This window comes from Trichoderma asperellum, chromosome 3 (genome assembly GCF_020647865.1).
Source record: "Trichoderma asperellum chromosome 3, complete sequence".
Taxonomy (NCBI): Eukaryota; Fungi; Ascomycota; class Sordariomycetes; order Hypocreales; family Hypocreaceae; genus Trichoderma; species Trichoderma asperellum.
In genome coordinates, this window is record NC_089417.1 from 1,641,815 (window position 1) to 1,659,345 (window position 17,531).

At 49.2% G+C, this 17,531-nt stretch overlaps 8 protein-coding genes across 8 annotated transcripts; 3 read left to right on the forward strand and 5 right to left on the reverse strand.

Moving 5' to 3' along the window:
* Nucleotides 1-1,082: 1,082 nt before the first annotated feature.
* Nucleotides 1,083-3,188, reverse strand: TrAFT101_005131 (uncharacterized protein). The gene is made up of 3 exons (XM_024900434.2): nt 2,978-3,188; nt 1,594-2,871; nt 1,083-1,542 (listed from the first exon to the last, which is right to left on the reverse strand). Exons 1-2 carry the CDS (start codon nt 3,020-3,022, stop codon nt 2,134-2,136), a joined length of 783 nt encoding a protein of 260 aa, XP_024759505.1. The 5' UTR covers nt 3,023-3,188; the 3' UTR covers nt 1,083-1,542; nt 1,594-2,133.
* A 405-nt stretch (nt 3,189-3,593) lies between these two features.
* RAB6A (Ras- protein Rab-6A) lies at nt 3,594-4,608 on the reverse strand (the record flags this gene model as incomplete). The annotated part of the gene is made up of 6 exons (XM_024900436.1): nt 3,594-3,649; nt 3,710-3,988; nt 4,117-4,246; nt 4,315-4,403; nt 4,469-4,494; nt 4,565-4,608. 6 exons carry the CDS (start codon nt 4,606-4,608, stop codon nt 3,594-3,596), a joined length of 624 nt encoding a protein of 207 aa, XP_024759504.1.
* A 432-nt stretch (nt 4,609-5,040) lies between these two features.
* TrAFT101_005133 (uncharacterized protein) lies at nt 5,041-6,779 on the forward strand. The gene is made up of 2 exons (XM_024909897.2): nt 5,041-5,421; nt 5,476-6,779. Exons 1-2 carry the CDS (start codon nt 5,267-5,269, stop codon nt 6,641-6,643), a joined length of 1,323 nt encoding a protein of 440 aa, XP_024759503.1. The 5' UTR covers nt 5,041-5,266; the 3' UTR covers nt 6,644-6,779.
* Nucleotides 6,780-6,997: 218 nt separating this feature from the next.
* On the reverse strand, nt 6,998-9,151 carry TrAFT101_005134 (uncharacterized protein; the record flags this gene model as incomplete). The annotated part of the gene is made up of 2 exons (XM_024909896.1): nt 6,998-7,014; nt 7,087-9,151. 2 exons carry the CDS (start codon nt 9,149-9,151, stop codon nt 6,998-7,000), a joined length of 2,082 nt encoding a protein of 693 aa, XP_024759502.1.
* A 1,250-nt stretch (nt 9,152-10,401) lies between these two features.
* Nucleotides 10,402-12,286, reverse strand: TrAFT101_005135 (uncharacterized protein; the record flags this gene model as incomplete). The annotated part of the gene is made up of 9 exons (XM_024905717.2): nt 10,402-10,885; nt 10,945-11,176; nt 11,255-11,324; nt 11,379-11,464; nt 11,532-11,574; nt 11,626-11,770; nt 11,832-11,881; nt 11,979-12,056; nt 12,116-12,286. 9 exons carry the CDS (start codon nt 12,284-12,286, stop codon nt 10,402-10,404), a joined length of 1,359 nt encoding a protein of 452 aa, XP_024759500.1.
* Nucleotides 12,287-13,401: 1,115 nt separating this feature from the next.
* Nucleotides 13,402-15,273, forward strand: TrAFT101_005136 (uncharacterized protein). Its single transcript, XM_024908259.2, has 4 exons — nt 13,402-13,935; nt 13,999-14,075; nt 14,287-14,482; nt 14,691-15,273. Exons 1-4 carry the CDS (start codon nt 13,933-13,935, stop codon nt 15,171-15,173), a joined length of 759 nt encoding a protein of 252 aa, XP_024759499.2. The 5' UTR covers nt 13,402-13,932; the 3' UTR covers nt 15,174-15,273.
* Nucleotides 15,274-15,317: 44 nt separating this feature from the next.
* NUO21 (NADH:ubiquinone oxidoreductase 21kD subunit) lies at nt 15,318-16,342 on the reverse strand. The gene is made up of 3 exons (XM_024909895.2): nt 16,121-16,342; nt 15,961-16,065; nt 15,318-15,892 (listed from the first exon to the last, which is right to left on the reverse strand). The coding sequence occupies exons 1-3, from the start codon at nt 16,300-16,302 to the stop codon at nt 15,583-15,585; spliced, it is 597 nt and encodes a 198-aa protein (XP_024759498.1). The 5' UTR covers nt 16,303-16,342; the 3' UTR covers nt 15,318-15,582.
* Nucleotides 16,343-16,487: 145 nt separating this feature from the next.
* Nucleotides 16,488-17,453, forward strand: TrAFT101_005138 (uncharacterized protein). Its single transcript, XM_024908258.2, has 5 exons — nt 16,488-16,630; nt 16,692-16,706; nt 16,932-17,082; nt 17,154-17,219; nt 17,285-17,453. Exons 1-5 carry the CDS (start codon nt 16,583-16,585, stop codon nt 17,308-17,310), a joined length of 306 nt encoding a protein of 101 aa, XP_024759497.1. The 5' UTR covers nt 16,488-16,582; the 3' UTR covers nt 17,311-17,453.
* Nucleotides 17,454-17,531: the final 78 nt, after the last annotated feature.

Below are 17,531 nucleotides of genomic sequence, written 5' to 3' on the forward strand. Positions count from 1 at the left end.
TGTCCGACCTTATATATGTTGAACCTCTTAGGGAATGGGCCACACTGTGAGGCCGTGGCCTATACAGTTAAAGGACAATTCTTAACAAGTGTAAATCTTAAGATAGAATGTGGTCATACACATCTCACAGCCAAGTCGTAATCACAGGTCTCAGGCATGAGGTTCAAAAGAACATGTTGAAGGGAGCGCCCTTAGGTAGGTGCTACCTTCTAAATTAGGCAAAGTTACGCAGCTATCCAACATCCTTGCCTGGCATCTTATTAAGTTTGGGGGAGTTCCTATCACTTGGGACGATTTCGTGATCTCATAATCACTCTGGCACTTGCCGTAGGTTTTTGACTCAGAGATCTTCTTCCAATTTCTCATTGAACAATTAGTCCATAATATTACCGACTATATACTAGCGGAAGATCAATAGTGTACCAGCTCTTTTGTAGGATTTTGACTTATGTATATATATATTCTGAGATTTTGCCTTTTTCTGCTCCTGGTGTTGTTATAGTAGTATAGTTGAGACAATGTTGGGTTGTGATACTCAGGGCAAGCTTGTGTATTAAGGGAGAGGCACATGTCTTACCCTTTAGGGTTTATACACCTCATATGACCTTAAATAGTAAGTCTATACTAGACGAAAGAGAAAAACTTGTCTTGCTTATTAAGGATCTTAATGGCGCTGCTGTACTTGCATGCATAAATAACAATTTTAGCGCTTGCACAAGTCTCTCTGTTATTTCGAAAGATGCCGTATGTCTTCCCTTCTTAGGTTAACAAGACTGATTCTAGTTCCTTTTAATTTAGAATCGATCCCTACGGATCTTGCCAGCCGGATATTATAGATTCAGCCGAATCATGCAGCTGGTGGATGCCGCTTTTATCAGTAAGTAGCCCATCATAAGTATCCCCCCCCCCCCCCCCCCCCCCCCCAAACAATGACAATAGCTGCTCGCTCATTACTAAAGAAATGTATTACTATTTGGAAATAGCTACCAGAGCTGCGAATGCGAATGCGATTGCTTTACAGCAGCATTTCCTTGTATTAACAATCCCCTTGTCCATTATCCTGGTTTTAACGACAATATTGGGCCATTTGCTTGCTGTATTTAGAGTTCCATCCCCAATTTATCGCCAACCGATTGGGTATAATCGTATACAGACATATATTAGACATCTCCCAAAAACTACTTTTAACTATGGAACAAACACTCAGCCAAAAGCTGCTTCACTAGCTTGTTCATGAGGCAAACGAGCCACACAAAGCCAGATTCTGCAGCTGGATCTACAAGTTTACCTCTTTACACGCTTTTTTAGATACCTTGATAGTCAATTGCTATGGAGGCCTCCATTGCATGATAAAGTCCGTTCAAGTGACAACTCGTGTTTTTTTAAACGATGAGTAATATTGAGAATCTCCAAGGGATTAACTTTTTTCGTTGTAATATATTGCTGAATAGGCCAAGGGGGCTAGGGGCCCTACTTGTTACAGGTAGGGAAAGTATTGAATATCCCAAACTGTAATCTATTGAATGCCTTATCTATAACTGGCTGTATAAGTGTTACAGCCTGACCTCTTATGATACAACAGTCAATACGTACCCTAGGAACATGCCAGACCGATATGCCAATCCTGCACACAAAGAGAATGTACAGTGTTCCATGAGAAGCAAAAGAAGGAACAAAGAACCTAGAATTCAGTGTCTGAAGATATTAGGCCCAGTTTAAGAATGTATGTAGGTAGTATCTCGACGTTTACCACACTGTACAAGCCACACTGCGCCACATACTGGACCGTGCGTAAAGAGATTCTAAACTAATCAAGCTGGACACTATTTCGGTTTCTGCTGGGTATACCAATATGCTTTATGTATTAAATAATTAAGGCCACACCCGTGACCGCCCAAAATAGGAAAAAAAAAAAATCCCAAAATAATGCCGAGCCTTTCTCTTTCTTTCGATGATGAATGGCGGGGGTCCAATCGCGTCATTTCATACGCCCCCGCCTCTCCTTCACCTTGTCCTTCTCTCCGTCTACATCGCCAACTTTCTCTAGTCTCTTTGCGCAAGCATCTACTATCTGATTATCTTGTCTTGTCTTGACCTGATTTATCCTGTCTCTCTCGCTCCCTCCCTCATCTCTTATACTTCGCCGGCCAGAGTTCCGACTGAGCTAGGCTTCCGGCTTGTACCTCCGACGGTCCACTCTCCCGCCTCGGAATAATCCATCCAGTAGTTGCGTCCAAAAGACACCATGGTTCGGCCAAGCTGACCCCTCCGGCCTTCACCGTCAGGCAGGTCGGTAGCGAAAGGTCCCACATGATCGTCAACACCAGGTCCCTCGAGGATCATCAGCTGCATATACTTCTGCAGCACCTGCCGTGCATAATTCATGACAACCAGGCTGAAGTAAACTCGGATCAAGGTCAACCCGGTGATGAGAATCATGCTGGCTGCCGTCTCCTGGGGCACAGCATCTCCGTGCATGGCAGTTTCACGTCGAAGACCTTCCATCCCTTCGGCAACAATATCAGGCAGGCTTGAAGGCTTGATTCCAGACCCGGTCGATGATGCAGCGTTGGCAAAGTACCAGTCCATTCCAAAAGCCAATGTAGAGGCACAGTTGATAGCAGTATCGATCACATACAGCCACGCCAAGGCCAGGCACTCGAACGCAGTCTGCTTTCGGATATGTGGAATTAGGTAGACGAGGGTGCCGAGGATTCCGATACAGTAAATGTAAGTCGTAAGTTGGAATAGCGAGAGTTGAAATCCAGTAAGAATAGCAAGAAGGCCATAAACGCCGGTGACCTTGTTGAAGACCAGCGCCAGGGAAATCAATTCGGTACCGGTCTGGAGGCTGATGAAGCCAAAGAGGGTCTATTGTCGCTAACCATCAGCACCACGACTTTCATGCTTCGCCAACTTGACAACTTCCTGACCAGATGGAAGAGGTTGTCACAGGTAACAGCCCGGAAATGCCTACCTTCGGACGGGGTATCCGCAAATAAAGCCTCGTAAACTTCGACATGATGGATAGATTTTCCGCCGCCGTCAAGGTCTACGCCAGAAAAACAAAGCAAAGCAAGTCTATCGTCAGGCAGAAAGTGACGTTTGGGCGCTGGAAAAAGAATGACGGAAGAAGCGACAGGACCTCGAAAGATTTCGGCGACGGCGGAGATGATGCGCCCAGGAGACGCCCAAAAGCGCGCTTAGCCACATTGAAGGCTGAACGCCCCACAGTTGCCGTCATTCAGCCAGTCATAGAAGAGCCAAGACGAGCTAGGATGAAACAAACACATGACAAATCACATGACACAATCTCTTCTTCGAGAAGCAGTTTATACGGATTCGGTTTTAAGAAAAAAAGTTGAAGCGCTGAATTAGCAGAAAAGGAGTATTAGTATGTGTATAAACGATCGTGGGCACGTTGTCCCCGTTGCAGGTATTATACAAAGTCCCATGCACTCGCCAAATTCGAATGAAATATCCTATCCTCGGCATAAATGCATCGTGACTGCGAAGCGACGCTGAAATGGGGATACTGGTTGGTTATCTTATTAAGCTTTCAAAACTCCATCATAAATTCTTGACATCTTCGTTTAGCATGAGCAGCCTTCTTGCTGAGGCTGTTGTGTGTTCGTCCGCACATCAATCACTGTGAAAAGAATGAAAGTCAGATATAGTTCCCAAAGGATACAGGGGAAAAAAATCTTACTTTGGTTGGTGGCCTGAGTAGCTGAGTCGGAGCCCTCCATACCAGGCAGAGCTTGCGCTATCCTCTTGAAAAGGTTCTGTACGTTGTGGCCAAGCTTTGCACTGGTTTCAACAAACCTTAAGCCTTGCCTCTTGGCCTCCTCCTCTCCTTGTTGAGTTGTGACCTCTCGCTTGTCGTTGAGATCTGTCTTGTTGCCAACCAGCACAATAATCACATCGTTTCCTCTCTCGGCCCGGACATCATCGATCCATTTCTTGGTGTTTTGGAATGACTTTGCGTCTAAGTAGTGGTATGCGTTGTTAGCCAACCGTAGGAAGATGGTGGGGCTTCACCGCGAGTTTGGAGGGGTGAGTGGAGGAGGGGGGGTTTTGGCGGTAAAGAGGAAAAGAAAAAGGGAATTTCCATACTAGAGATATCGTAAACCACAACAGCAACGCTTGAGTCGCGAATGTATGAAGGGATCAGACTTCGGAATCGCTCTTGTCCTGCGGTATCCCACAGCTGTAGTCGTACCGTCCGGTCTTCGAGATACATGGTCTATAACTGGGCATTAGGCTCGGGTACCGGCAGATAACGCGAACGAACTGGTGTTTTCCCCTCCATACCTTTGAAAGAAAGTCGATGCCAATTGTTGCTTGGTACATATTATCGAACGAGTCGTACATAAATCGAGTGATCAGAGACGTCTTGCCCACTGCGCCGTAGAATCGGTCAGTCACGAAGTCGCCATATAGGTGGAGCCAGGCAATAGGCACATACCGCTTTGTTCTCCCAAGAAGACCAGCCTGGACAATACCGGATTAGCATTATTACCTTGGATAGAGATGAAGAAACGAGCAGATGAGGACAACATACTTGAATTTCTTCAAGGGGTTGTTGTATGATCCCGCCTGCGCCATGGCTGCTTCGTGTGGTGGTTTGTGATGCTAGCTTTGGATATTCCGCAGTTGCCAAAGAGACTTTGGTTGGGCTGCTTTCTGATGGACAGAGGCAACGCTTCCAATTGTTTGATGATGGATCTTCGCAGGGCACAGGTCTGGTCTCTGATGCCGTTCTTTGCCGTAGCTTGTCCAGCAGTGGAATATTAGGCAGCCCCGAAAGGAGGTGGTGACAGTTGATAATGACCGCCACCAGGCTTCAGGATAAATAGCAGGCAATATTAGGACCCCGAGCCACTTTGGGCCGTGGACAGCTCAGAAAACGGGCCCTCCACAGGCCATGCCCCGCTACCCAACCAACCGTTCTTTACGCGGCCAAATGGGGCCTAGCCTGCCGCTGCGCGATAAACGTGCCCTCAGTGCCTGATACGGAGCGTAGCGGCATTGATTAGCTGTCTTTGACCGTCGAGTTTCGTGGGGGACCCGCTAAAAAATCTTGAGAAAAGTTGCTGATAAGACAGAATCGCCCAGCCAATGTCCTCCACACTGTAAATTTGCGACTGCGAGCTGGTATAGCCACCGTTGGGCATTATATCCAAGGATATTGTCGCAATTTTTTCACATTTCGATAAGCCAATTTCAGAAGAACGCCAGAAAAAAAAAAAAAGAAAGAAAGAAAATGCCGGTTCTTCGCTCAGCTACGGCTGGCTCTGGCGAAGCCCCCAAACAGTTCAGCCAGCCATCCAGGAAAGGAAAGAAGGCATGGAGGAAGAACGTGGACGTTACAGAGGTCGAGGAGGGCCTTCGAGAGCTGAATGATGAAATCATCCGAGGGTACGATACTATTCAATATTGATAGAAGCTGGAATATGCTAACAGGGTCTTCAGTGGTGTCATTCGCGAAAAGGCATCCGAAGATCTCTTCGTCCTCGACGTAGCAGGCGACTCCAAGATCCCCCAGAAATTCCCCAAGCATGTCAAGAAGGGCCTCAAGGCCGACGAGATCATCAACAAGCGCTCAGCCGTGCCGGCGGTCCCCATGCGAAAGCGCCCTGGCGACAAAACTACCGACGGAGTCATCGCCGCCAAGCGCCAGCGCACGGATTGGGTTTCCCACAAGGAGTTGGCTCGTCTGAGGAAAGTGGCGGACGGACATCACGAGAGCACAGTGGCAGTCAAAGATGCTACCTTTGACCTGTGGGATGCCCCTGCTGAGCCAGTTGCCCAGGACCCTACCGACTTTTTGCCCGAAAAGGTTGAGGCCAAGGTCCCCAAGTCCATGAAGCAGCAGCCTCTTTCTCTCCTCTCCAACGGAAAACAGCTTCCCGCGGTGCCAAAGCCTACAGGCGGATACAGCTACAACCCGTCTTTCCCAGAATACGAGAAGCGTCTCGCAGAAGAGAGCACCAAGGCCATTGAGGCCGAGCAGAAGCGCCTCGAAGCAGCGGCCGCAGAGGCCGCGAAGCTAGAAGCCGCAGCCAGGTCAGCCGCCGAGGCAGATGCCGCCGAGGAGCGAGCCAACATGTCAGAGTGGGAAGAAGATTCCGAGTGGGAGGGTTTCCAGTCCGGCGTGGATGAGAGGCCCAGCGCGAAGCAGCCCAAGCGCAAGACGCAGGCTCAGCGGAATCGTATCAAGCGCAGAAAGGAAGAGGAACAACTGGCGAAGCACAAGGCTGAAATGAAGACTCGCCGGGCGCAAGAGCAGCGCATCAAGGAAATTGCTGCAGAGGTTGAGGATAAAGAGAAGCAGAAGGCCCTCGTCCTGGCCCAAGCCGCAGCAGAGGAGTCGGACGCCGACAGCGAGATTGGGGAGGAAAAGCTGCGAAGAAAGCAGCTGGGCAAGTACAAACTCCCGGAGAAGGATCTGGAGCTTGTTCTGCCAGACGAGCTGCAGGAATCGCTGCGACTGCTCAAACCGGAGGGCAACCTCCTCAAGGACCGATACAGAAGCATGCTGCTCAGAGGAAAGGTGGAGAGCCGAAGACATATTCCATTCAAGAAGCAGGCCAGGAAGAAGGTTACAGAGAAGTGGACGCACAAAGATTTTGTTATATAAATTAGAACTAATGACTTCTCCTTTCCGTACGTGCACTCTGAATTTTTGCTTGATTTTCTTTAAATTAAAGACTTCAGATCATGGCGTTTATATATATTTTTTTTTTTGCATAATTGAAAAGTTATATTTTTAAATTATGGAGCAATGTTCTCATAGTCACTGATTATGCATGGAAAGAAACGTACACAAGATGGACTTGATATATATTCATTATATACGTGGTAAACAGTTTCTCGAATTTCGCGTCGCTATTTAAAACCAAATTTTAGATTCTAAACCTGGCGAACATTTTCGTCTTAAACCTTGTTCATCATGCTTTTGAGAAACACACTTTATTGCAGGCAATGCATTCATTTAAAAAGCCACAAGGTCTAAAATTCGTTTTCGTTAGCATCCAAGTCAATTAACTGAGAGCAAGTCAAGTAAAAAAGAGCGGCACATACCTCTGCCAAAGAGTCCTCGCTTCATCCAGTCCATCGCCATCAAGCTTCTCGTCCGGAAGCTCACACTCTGCGCAAAATAAACTGACCTCCAAGCATATACAGCCCAGAGCCCACCAGCCATGCTCCAGCCCTCGCCCAGGTCGAAGACGGCAGAGTTTCCGATATATGCCAAGCTGCCCAGGTGGCGGTATTCAAACGCCTTGTAGATGGCAGCGTCCAGATCGCCGTCCCGGATATCGTTTGCCAGCATTGCATCTGAGATCCTCGCCATCTTGTTGAATTTGTGGGCCAGGTAGCATCCCTGCTGGTGGGCACGCTGAGCTGTGGCGGGGAGCGATGTCAGCTTGCTGTCGATCTGATTAAGTAGCTCCCGAAGCTCGCCAAAGTCGAGAGTTCCGGACTGATCCTTGTCGAATTCGAAGAAGAGCTTATCAAGACGCTTAAGGTGATTGATGGCCTGCGGAAATCGCTTCTTGACGTCCTGCGCAACTTGTCTCCAGTCCGAGAAATGGAGCTGGAGCTTTTCCGGTTCTATTCCGCGCTTCCACGCGAGGTTACGGAGAAAGGTAACGATGCTCTCGGCCACGTTATTCTGGACGGTGGAACAGTCGCCAATGGCATAAACATCGCCCAGAGGAGCACCATTTAAGCGGAGGTGGGTATCTGTCTCCAACGCATGTCGGTTTGTCTGGACACTACCGAGCTTCTTCGCCAATTTCTGAGAAAGACTAGTTGGAGAGACACCAGTAGACCACAGACAGAAGCCGATTGGGAGTTCTTTGGTAATTACAGATCCGTCCTCCTGCTTCTGGCTGAAGATAATCTTGTCGGGCTGAACTTCCTTTACTCGGGAATTGGTGAGGACCTCAATCTGGTCACGGTTAAACCGCTCCTCTGCATATTTAGAGACCGTCTCATCGTAAGTATTAAGAATATGGCCTCTGCTTTGAATGATGTGAACAGATATCTCGTTGCGCAGCAAACGGGGGAAGTGTCGGGTCAAGTCCTCATTCAGGAGATCAAAGAGCTCCGCAGCGAATTCGACGCCGGTCGGTCCACCACCGCTGACGACGAAAGAAAGAAGCCGCTTGCGCTCGTCATCTGAGGTGGTTGGTAGACAAGCAAGCTCAAGATTCTGAATGACCTTGTTTCGAATCATCCGTGCATCGTTGATATCTTTGAGGAAAAAGGCATTCTCCAGTCCCTTGACGCCGTGAGGGTTTGTTGAAGAGCCAACAGCAACGACTAGTTTGTCATAGGGGACGTAGAAGCGGACCTCCTTGCCCTTGTGATCAAGCTGTGAGACCTCGACCAGCTTCTCTGAGAACTCGACGTCTTCTGCCCTGGCTCGTATAAAATGGCCATGCACGCGACTTATGATCCGTCGAATTGGCTCCACCAGCGAACGTAATTCCAGAGTTCCCACAGTAGCGGATGGCAGCATAGGGGTGAAGAGAAAATAGTTTGCGGGGGAGATGACGGTGACATTGTAGTCGTCCGGGTTCAATTCTTTGAGGAGTGCCACGCCGCCCCATCCACCGCCCAGGATAACCAGCCTGGGCTTGCTCTTGGTCACATCATCATCGATAAATACCTCGGCGATTGGAAGGTTCTTGGGGCCACCGCGGCGTGGCTGAAGCGCAAGCTGCGACACATCGATATCGCTCTGCGTGACATGTTCTTTGTAGGTGCTAGCATCGTACAGAAAGAAGCCCAGGACACCGCCGCCCAGGACAACAATTGAGATGCCAACCCACGCAGCAGCTCGGTAGAGGAAGTTGAGCAGCCATGACTTGCGCTGGGGTAGCGGCTTTCCGGACAGCGCACGAGCGAGCACGAGGCTGGGGTGTGGCAGCTGGGACTGGAGTTGGAGTCGCTCGGTCGAGTTCGCGGCCAAGGCGGCTGTTCTGGGTCGGGTGTAGAGCTTAGTGAAGCTTCTCAGTTGTGTACATCTCGCGGCAGTGGCGGCTGTGCGCGAGCTGGTGGAGAGGCAGAGACGTTGCCTGGTGACGCCACTCGCTGCCAGGCGGAGGGATCCCAGCGCCTTCGCTGAGGTCACCGGCATCGTCGACAGCAGGTCAATTGGGCCGATACGAGTCGCTCACCATGAGAGCCCAAGGCCAGCCCCTCGTGCCAATTGATCGATTTGCGGGAGCTTGAAAACGCAAGAAGCAGTAGCTTGTTTCAAGCAAATAGCCAATGCTTCGATATTCTATACGTTGGTGCACGACGCCGACGCCGTCCGTCTATAGCAATGGAATGCGATTATGCGAGATTTATCAAGGGACATCCTCCTTTACGCACGAACGCAAAGCGCGCCTTTTGCGATTGATATAGGTCGGCCCTTTATTAACTGGACTACGCTACTCTGGATATGCCGGCGAAGCTCATGTCGTCATAGGCCCAAGCATTGGGCTACAGCCCCCACTAAAGATCCAAACTGCGTATCTCTTTGGCGCTTTTTTAGCGACCTAGGAACGCCGATATGCGATCGCTTGAGCGATCCGCTGATGCAACCTCGCCTACCGATGATGCCCTTTTCCGTGGAAATGCAGATTTGTGACGCATGGGAGGCATATGGAGTGGAGGCAAGATTCTAATTGTGCTGCGACCATGACAACTTGCTATCAACTATTATTACGTGCGTGCTCTGTATGCTGTTGATTATTAGGGTAGAAATATTGAAAGCCAAGATTATGCATCGAGGTACCCAGAAGACAAGCTAAAATAGGGTCCTCATATAGAAAAAGAGATGGAAGAGGGGAAAAAGGGAAAAAAAAAAAAAGGGGGGGGGGGGGGGGAAGAGAGGATATGGAAAAGAGAAAAGGAAAGAGAAATAAAAGAAACAAGAGTCTCCAGCCAGCCACCGATGTCGCCGTGTGCGTCGAGAGGACGGAAAGCCGGACGTCGGTTGCTGAGGTTCGGCCTCGCGGCGATATCGCGGCCGCCGACACGGGCCTGCAGCCCGGCAACTCTTCCGACAGGTGAGTTATACTAGTAGCTGAAAAGAAAAACGAGGGAGAGCCAACTCTCCTTATAACTCTAGCTATGCAAATACCGATAAAATGATAATTTGCAAAATGAAGCACCCGCAGTCACTCTCTTCTTTGTTTAACATCACCATATGTGTATGAGTCGCAGGGCATCCATTCACGCATCCAAGCACTTGTGCATTCATGTCATCATCAGGGCCATTGTCGTCGTCGGCAGCTAGCACCTGTTGTCCCACTGGGTCTCAAAAGAAGCATCAATCTCGTCGTGTACTATGCAAGCAGAATAGCGTCATGATGTAGATTTTTGGAATTTGCACGTCGCTCAACAACGGAAATATCTCTTTTCAACCCACCGCTGCTCTTGGTGGGGTAGAAGATTGCACACCACGGCCGTAATCTCTGGGAATACCGTCATCAACCTATGCAAGCCAACTTTTCCAGCGGAATAAGTTGCCAGGACGATACGTTCCAAAGCGACGCCATGGTCGACTAGAACCTGAACTGCCATGAGAGCTGCTCCTCCACTGGCCATCTGGGTGTCGAGCAGCAACACGCTTTCATGTTCGTGGATATCCTCTGGGAGACGCAGATAATGAAGTTCCGGCTCGCCAGTAGAATAGCTGGACTGGATCAGAAGTCGCCCTGTTCTGCAGTCTGGGATAGTCTTTCTGAGCGCTGGTTCAAAAGCTGATCCTCCTCGGAGCACAATTACAGCGCTGACTTCTCCCTTGGGCCGCAGACCGTTGTACTTATAGCCCGGTGGCGTCTCTATTGTCGCTTCTTCGAACTGGACATTGTTCAGAGCCCTATTTTAGAGTAAGTACACATTTCTATTCGGATCAAGTGCGCTGCATATTGGACCTACTGTTCAATGATTAGAGCGGCAAGGCGATCGAAATAAAAGATAAAGTCCTCGGCGGTAGTGTCTATGTCTTGAAGAATTGTGTTCATGAATTTGATTTGCGGTGCTTCGCTCATGACCACGACACGGTCGGAGAGGGGCTCATCTCTATCTCTGACCTCAAGCCTAGCCAGAGCTTCTCGATGGTGCGTTGACTTCACAAAGAGCTTCTTTTCGATGAATTGAACCATCATATCTTTATATCACTTAGCACCTTCTTCATAGAGAAAAAGGAAAACTTGGAGGTGAAAAAAAGACGTCAAGTTTGACTTACCCAGTGCTACTTGGTTCTCGATTCCTCGTGGTACAATTAAATCGGCCACCTTACGTTGTGGCTCGACGTACTAATTTATATGAGATGAGCCACGTTGAAAAGCCGCTCCATTGGGAAGTCTTACCTTCTCAAAGTTCGGCTTCACAAAAGCGAACCACTGTTTAATACAGCCTTCGACATCTCGGCCTCGTTCCCGAACATCTCGAACAACTGATAGGATAGTGGTGAGTATTTTGCGCTGTCGCTTCATAAAACTACGGCAAAGAAAATGTCTTACTTCTCCGAGACAAGCAGGTGTCTGCATCAGCTTCGCAGTATATCTAAATGCCTGTCAGAACTTGTTTAGTAGTGTCATTTGTAAGCAAACATACTGCCATATCACATAGCTCACGAACTCGTGGGTCATAGAGGGCAAAAATGCCTTCCAAGACGAGTACGTGTGGGGAGTAAATAGATGTGGTGTTTTCTAGTCGTGCATGCTTGGCGAAGGAGTACACAGGAATTTCTGCTCGCTTCCTGGAAGGGTTGAGTTAACAACGATGTTCAATGTTGGCTCCATTTCGCAGATCATGGTTACCCAGCCTTCAAGTCCCGTAGAGTGGCGATGAGAGCGTCAAAATCAATGGCCTACAAAAGACAAATTTTAAGCGTCTGATCGTAAGAGACGTAATACTTGCAATACCATATAAACCAGCAAAAAACCACATTGGGATCTGACGCATACCTCTGGGGAGTCGAAATCGTACTCATTGGCAAATGCCAGCTTGGATTGGGCAGGGGTCAAAGTCTTATAGAACGAGTCCTGGCGTTATCATTAGTTATGGTGTTCAAGGCCGGCTGCGTTTCCTGGGGTGCTCATGCCATAGAAAGAATGACGACCCATGGCAGGTTGAGCTTCTTCACTATCGTCTGAGACAGCGTCGACTTGCCGGAGCCTGAGCTGCCAGCAACGGCAATGATGCTCACGTCTGCCCACGGCGGGGAGTAGTAAGCACGCTTCTGAACCGTGACATGGCTCTCGAGCTGCGACATTTCTACCACCAGGACAAGTGCTGGCCCGAGCCGTGGGTTGGTTGATTCACCGACAGGCCGCCGTTACGAGCAAGAACAGGCACAGGATTACGCTTTTTATCTTAGGGTACAGAGTAGCAGATGAAGTGGGAAACGGCTCGCGTGATCCCCACTCGGTAGTCGCCAAAGACGAGTTTTTGCTGGCACCAGGACCAGAAGACGCTGCCACAGACGCAGGCAGTTGCAAGAGCAGAGAAGATGGCGGAATAGAGGGGGAGCGAAACGAGTGTTGATCGATGAGTAGAAGGTGGAATCCCGTAGAGCATGTAAATTGACGGTCAGGGTGCAGCATAAAATCTTATCGGCTGTGGCTTATCGACCTGCCAAACCCACCGAAATCGAGGCTTCGAGGGCGCTCGACGGAGATGGCCGCCTCTACAGCTGGCCAGCCGCTAACGAATCGGCGGCGGATAGACCCCATCCAAGCGAAGCTTGAGCCGCGCGCTGATAGGCCTGGTAGGGCTTGGAGAGGCACGAGCACCTAAGCAGGCATGTGCCAGTGGCTCTGGGCAGGCAGCTAGCAGCAAAACGTTCACATGGTTGGGTTGGCCGCGTCTAGGCGCCGCGAGGCGGAGGAGGCCTCGAGATGAGGCGGTTTGGCGTCCAAATTCAGCCTCAAGTCGAGGTGAGTGCAGGTGATGGTGGTTGACTTTGATCAGGCAGCCCTGTCTCGTGCTCCCACAACTGTGTCTACATGTAGGTATAGTAAGTACCTACTAAGTTGGCTAAACTGCTCTATCTATCTTGGGGCTGCCAAATCGTAACAAGAGATGAGCCTGTGCCAACGTGTCGTGTCGTGTCGTGTCGATACCCAAAAGCCACCCATCTGCAGAATACGTTGGCATTTGGATACGGAGTACATTAGTTTGCATTCTGTAGCCCGTTGATGTTGATATCTGACTGGTTTACGACAGGGGACTACGACAGGTACCGAGACATTTCGAAAGAAGAAGTGGGAAAAAGCTTACTTGTATGCAAGGGGGGGTTGTCTGTCCCGGAGCATACATGCTGTGAATGCTATAGGCTGGCGGCACTGCTAGGGACTTGCTGCTCTCAAAGCACAGCTGTTGCCCGTACCCATATGCTTTTTTCTTTTTTTAAACCCAAGGAAGAAAATTTTTCTTCGTTCCATTCTATGTATCTTACTCTCGCTATCATGGTCACGATAACACAGCCTGGCCCAGGGCTCTATCCCATGGATTAGTGGTCAATGACCCCGCTGGAAAGGGCAAACGCAGCCGCAACAAGCTACTGTGGAGCCAGCTCCAGGCGTGCGCGACAACCATTGGCCCGCTTGGCTGACTGTGCATGGAGCCCGAGCCACCTCCAAAAAGGGCCTTCTCTGCTCTTCCTGGCTCAACAGAAATCGTTATCCTTCCACAAACCAAACTTTTCCCTCGCTCTCAGCACTAGGCGCCACATTCGCCCTGTTCGCAAGCCAGCGGTTTCACGACTCGGCTTGCCAATGCGCTGAAACGTTGGCATCCTCGGCTTCCTTTTTGGCTGCCGCGCACGCCATGAGCCTCTTTATTCTCGCATAACCGCTGCTGTCGTACCGTAACTAGACCTGCTACCGTCTTCCCGCGGGAGGACCGTTGATCAGATTCATGGTACGATGCCGTGACGTCTCCGGGCCTTGCACCCCCTACCACATGTCCTGACTCTCCGTGCAGATGTCGTCGGCTTCTACAGCTACTCCGGCTAAGCATGCCTTTGAGAGGCGTGTTGAGGGGGTCAAGTCTCCCAAAAAGTATGATATAACCTCCGTCCTTGCGTCCTCGTTACACCCCCCCTTGGCAGCACTATAAATGATGAACATACTATCAATGGGAATCTCTCCGAGACATCTCTGCGGAAAACCGATATAATCTTCTTCTTTTCCTGACATTTCAAACATCCTGCCATTCTATTGATTTTCTTATTTACGCCACGACAAGTCCGAGTTATTAACTGGCTTGCAGCGATATTAATGCCTTGATTTTGGACTATTTGACCATGGAGGGCTACCCGAATGCGGCCGCAAGATTCTCGAAAGAGGCAAAATTGCAGCCACAGCAGGATACCTCGGCTATCCGAGCACGGCAGCAGATCCAGAACTGCATTCATAGTGGAAACATTCAGACTGCTATCGAGACTTTAAATGAGCTTGATCCTGAGGTATGTGCATTTTTCTCATATTTTTATCTTTTTTTCTTTTTTCCCTTTATGATTAGAACACGAGTTTTTACATGCACCACGCATATGGTTGGTTTTCCGGCCTGTGATGAGAAACACCACTTCCTTTATGATCCTTTACTTAATACAACACTCAATTTTGAATTGTTTATTTTTGTTACATGTACATGGTTCCTAACCGGCCACCTAGATCTTGGATAAAGACAAAGCTTTGCGCTTTTCTCTACTGCGTCTCCAGCTTGTCGAGTTAATCCGAGTTTGCAATGCATCAGGAGGAGATATTGGCCCTGCTCTGAAGTTTGCTACAGAACAACTCGGCCCGCCGGCCTCCACTAACCCTGCCTTTTTAGAGGATCTTGAAACAACAATGGCGCTGCTGTTGTTTAATTCAGATTCCTTAGAGCCGCAACTCGCTGCTCTTCTCGACCCTAGCCTGCGTCGTGATGCCGCAGATAGAGTGAATAGGGCCATCTTGGAAAGGCAATCAACTAGACGCGAAGCTGCTATCCGCCAGCTTGTAAAAATGCGAGCCTGGGCAGAGGGTGCGGCGAGAGAGAAGGGGGGCGGCCTTCCAGAGCGTCTTGATCTCGGATTGGGAGGTGACGAGTCGCAAAGCCAAACATGGCGAGGATCTGGTTCTGAAAATGGACATGAATCCATGATGACGACTTGAACAATTCCATCACATTCATAAATATGGCGATTCCTTTTATACTGCGGATTATAATACCATAATGATGATTAATACAAATGATATGATTTTCTCTCTCTCGAATAACTTGAGATAGGGTAAAGCAGTCCTAGAATGTGCGCTTCATGAATGTCTGGTGTGCATGCCGTAGAAGAGATAGTAAAGGATGGATAGACTAGGCTGACCTACTCATGCCTTGAGTCTTATAATGAGATAATTGGCTTGCGTAGAGTAGAGAAGCTCTACATAGTCGGTAATCTAAATGGCAGCTTGCTCGCTCTCAATCCTCTCTTTCTTAAAAAGCGTGACCGCCTGAATGGAAATCTGATAACGTGTTTTCTTTATCTAATATGTATATATGTATGGTATGGAGCCAAGCTTAGTGGCTGCCCTACTTTGTTCGAATGTGCTTCAACTTCTTTGGTGAGTATAGGAAGTTGTTTGCGTAGGCTTTGGGTGTGATCTTTCGAGAGTTTGGCTCCTGGACGAAGTATTCGTAGCCCTGCTTCTCTGCAAAATGAATAGCGTCCTCCTTGGATTTGAAGTTGATGTTGGTTCCCTGCATAAAATCTCCCGAAGACTGCCATCCCATCAACGGGTTTTCCCAACGGTGTCCCTTGGGGAGAATATCCCAATCCATTCGCCAGCGATCACCCCTGAAATCTCCAGATTGTGTAGCCGGCTTGGCCTCCTGGTAGATTCTATCCAGAACATTAGAAATGAGAATCTTTATAGATTTCGGCTTATAGAAATTAAATATCAAACTTACCGAACCGTTCTTCCCTGGAGCTCCATAGGAGCACCAGAGATGGTAGCGGCAGGAAGAACGTCCTCAGTGCCGTCCTGCACGCGCTTGGGGACTGGAGTATATGTGCTACGCATTGTTAGCACTCAATTTCCGCGCAAAGGGACGAAAATAGCTGTCGTACGAGGTGGCCTTGTCGAGGGGAACGTCGTAATCGGGCTGGTTAGCACTTGGCATCGCAGGCACGACGTCTGCGGGCTTGGCCGCAGAGCTTTCGAAACGGCGGGGGATAGACGCCAGTGCGATGCGTGGGCGCATGGCGTTGCGCACCAGGCGAGCAGCCGACTGTGTTCTGAGAGACGCCATGGCGAAGGAAGCGTGCCTCTCAATTGATTGAAATGGTATTGTCCGCGATGGTCATGACGGTGGTTTGCGGCGATTGTTCAAGGTGGGCTTGACAGAAATGAGGAGCGCTGATTGGCTGGTGCGGAGCGATATTTTACCGAGACGAGTGCTTTTCGGCAAGAACCTCTTGGCTGGAACCATGGTTCAAATCCAGCGATTTATCGACGACCTTCGCCATTGAGCGCCTTCAGACGTAGCCATTCGCCATATTTCCGAGCGTCTTTCCTCATACTCCGACATCATGAGCTACGTCACTCGCCGAGCGCTTTCTACGCTCATCCCTCCCAAGGTGAGACTGCCCAAGCGGCATCTGAAATTGCTTGCGCCATATGCTAACATGCTGTGATCAGATTGCCTCCCCTAAGGTATGAAAAAAAAAAAAAAAACCTGCGATGATTGAAGAAAAAAAAGGAAAGAAAAGACAAGAAAAACGACTATTGGACTACGCATATCGATACTCTCCCAAAGAGCCGAGTTATGACGGAGAGAAGCCAGTTGCTGTGCGACGAAGAAGAGATGCGAATATATGAATCGGCCGAAGTGCGGGACAATGAACGAATATTTAGCTAACGAAAGATGCTTGATGTTAGGCAATTGGTGCTGCTCCCGATGCTCTGCGCATGCAGCGTGTTGTGAGCTTCTACGAGAAGCTTCCCCGGGGCGCCGCCCCCGAGATCAAGGGCAAGGGTCTTCTCGGCCGCTACCAGGCCAAGTACTTTGGCAAGAACCCATCTGCTACGCGTACGATATAACCATACTCAGACACCCCGGATGCGAAACACAACATTGGCTAACTTGCTTCGGACTTGTAGCTATCGTGCACGCCCTGCTTTTCCTCATCGGTATTGGCTACGCCCAGAACTACTACTTCCACCTGCGTACGTATATGAGGCCGTTGGTTTTCGGTGACGACTATCGCTAACGCCGCTTGCTATATATCTAGGCCACCACAAGAACAATGCCCACTAAAGTACTACGGATGGTTTGTTGAGGCCTCTCTCAAAAAAATGATGAGCGGTTATGTAAATAGACTTTAGAACGGTGTTGTCATATACACACCCGGGCTTCCTCATGTACTATCAGACACGCATTGAATACCTTTTTCTCTCCGGTCCCATAACACTAAAGTGATGTACGAATCTTGTTTATTTTCTATACAGTTTGCATGTCGCTTTTTTTTTCTCCATACC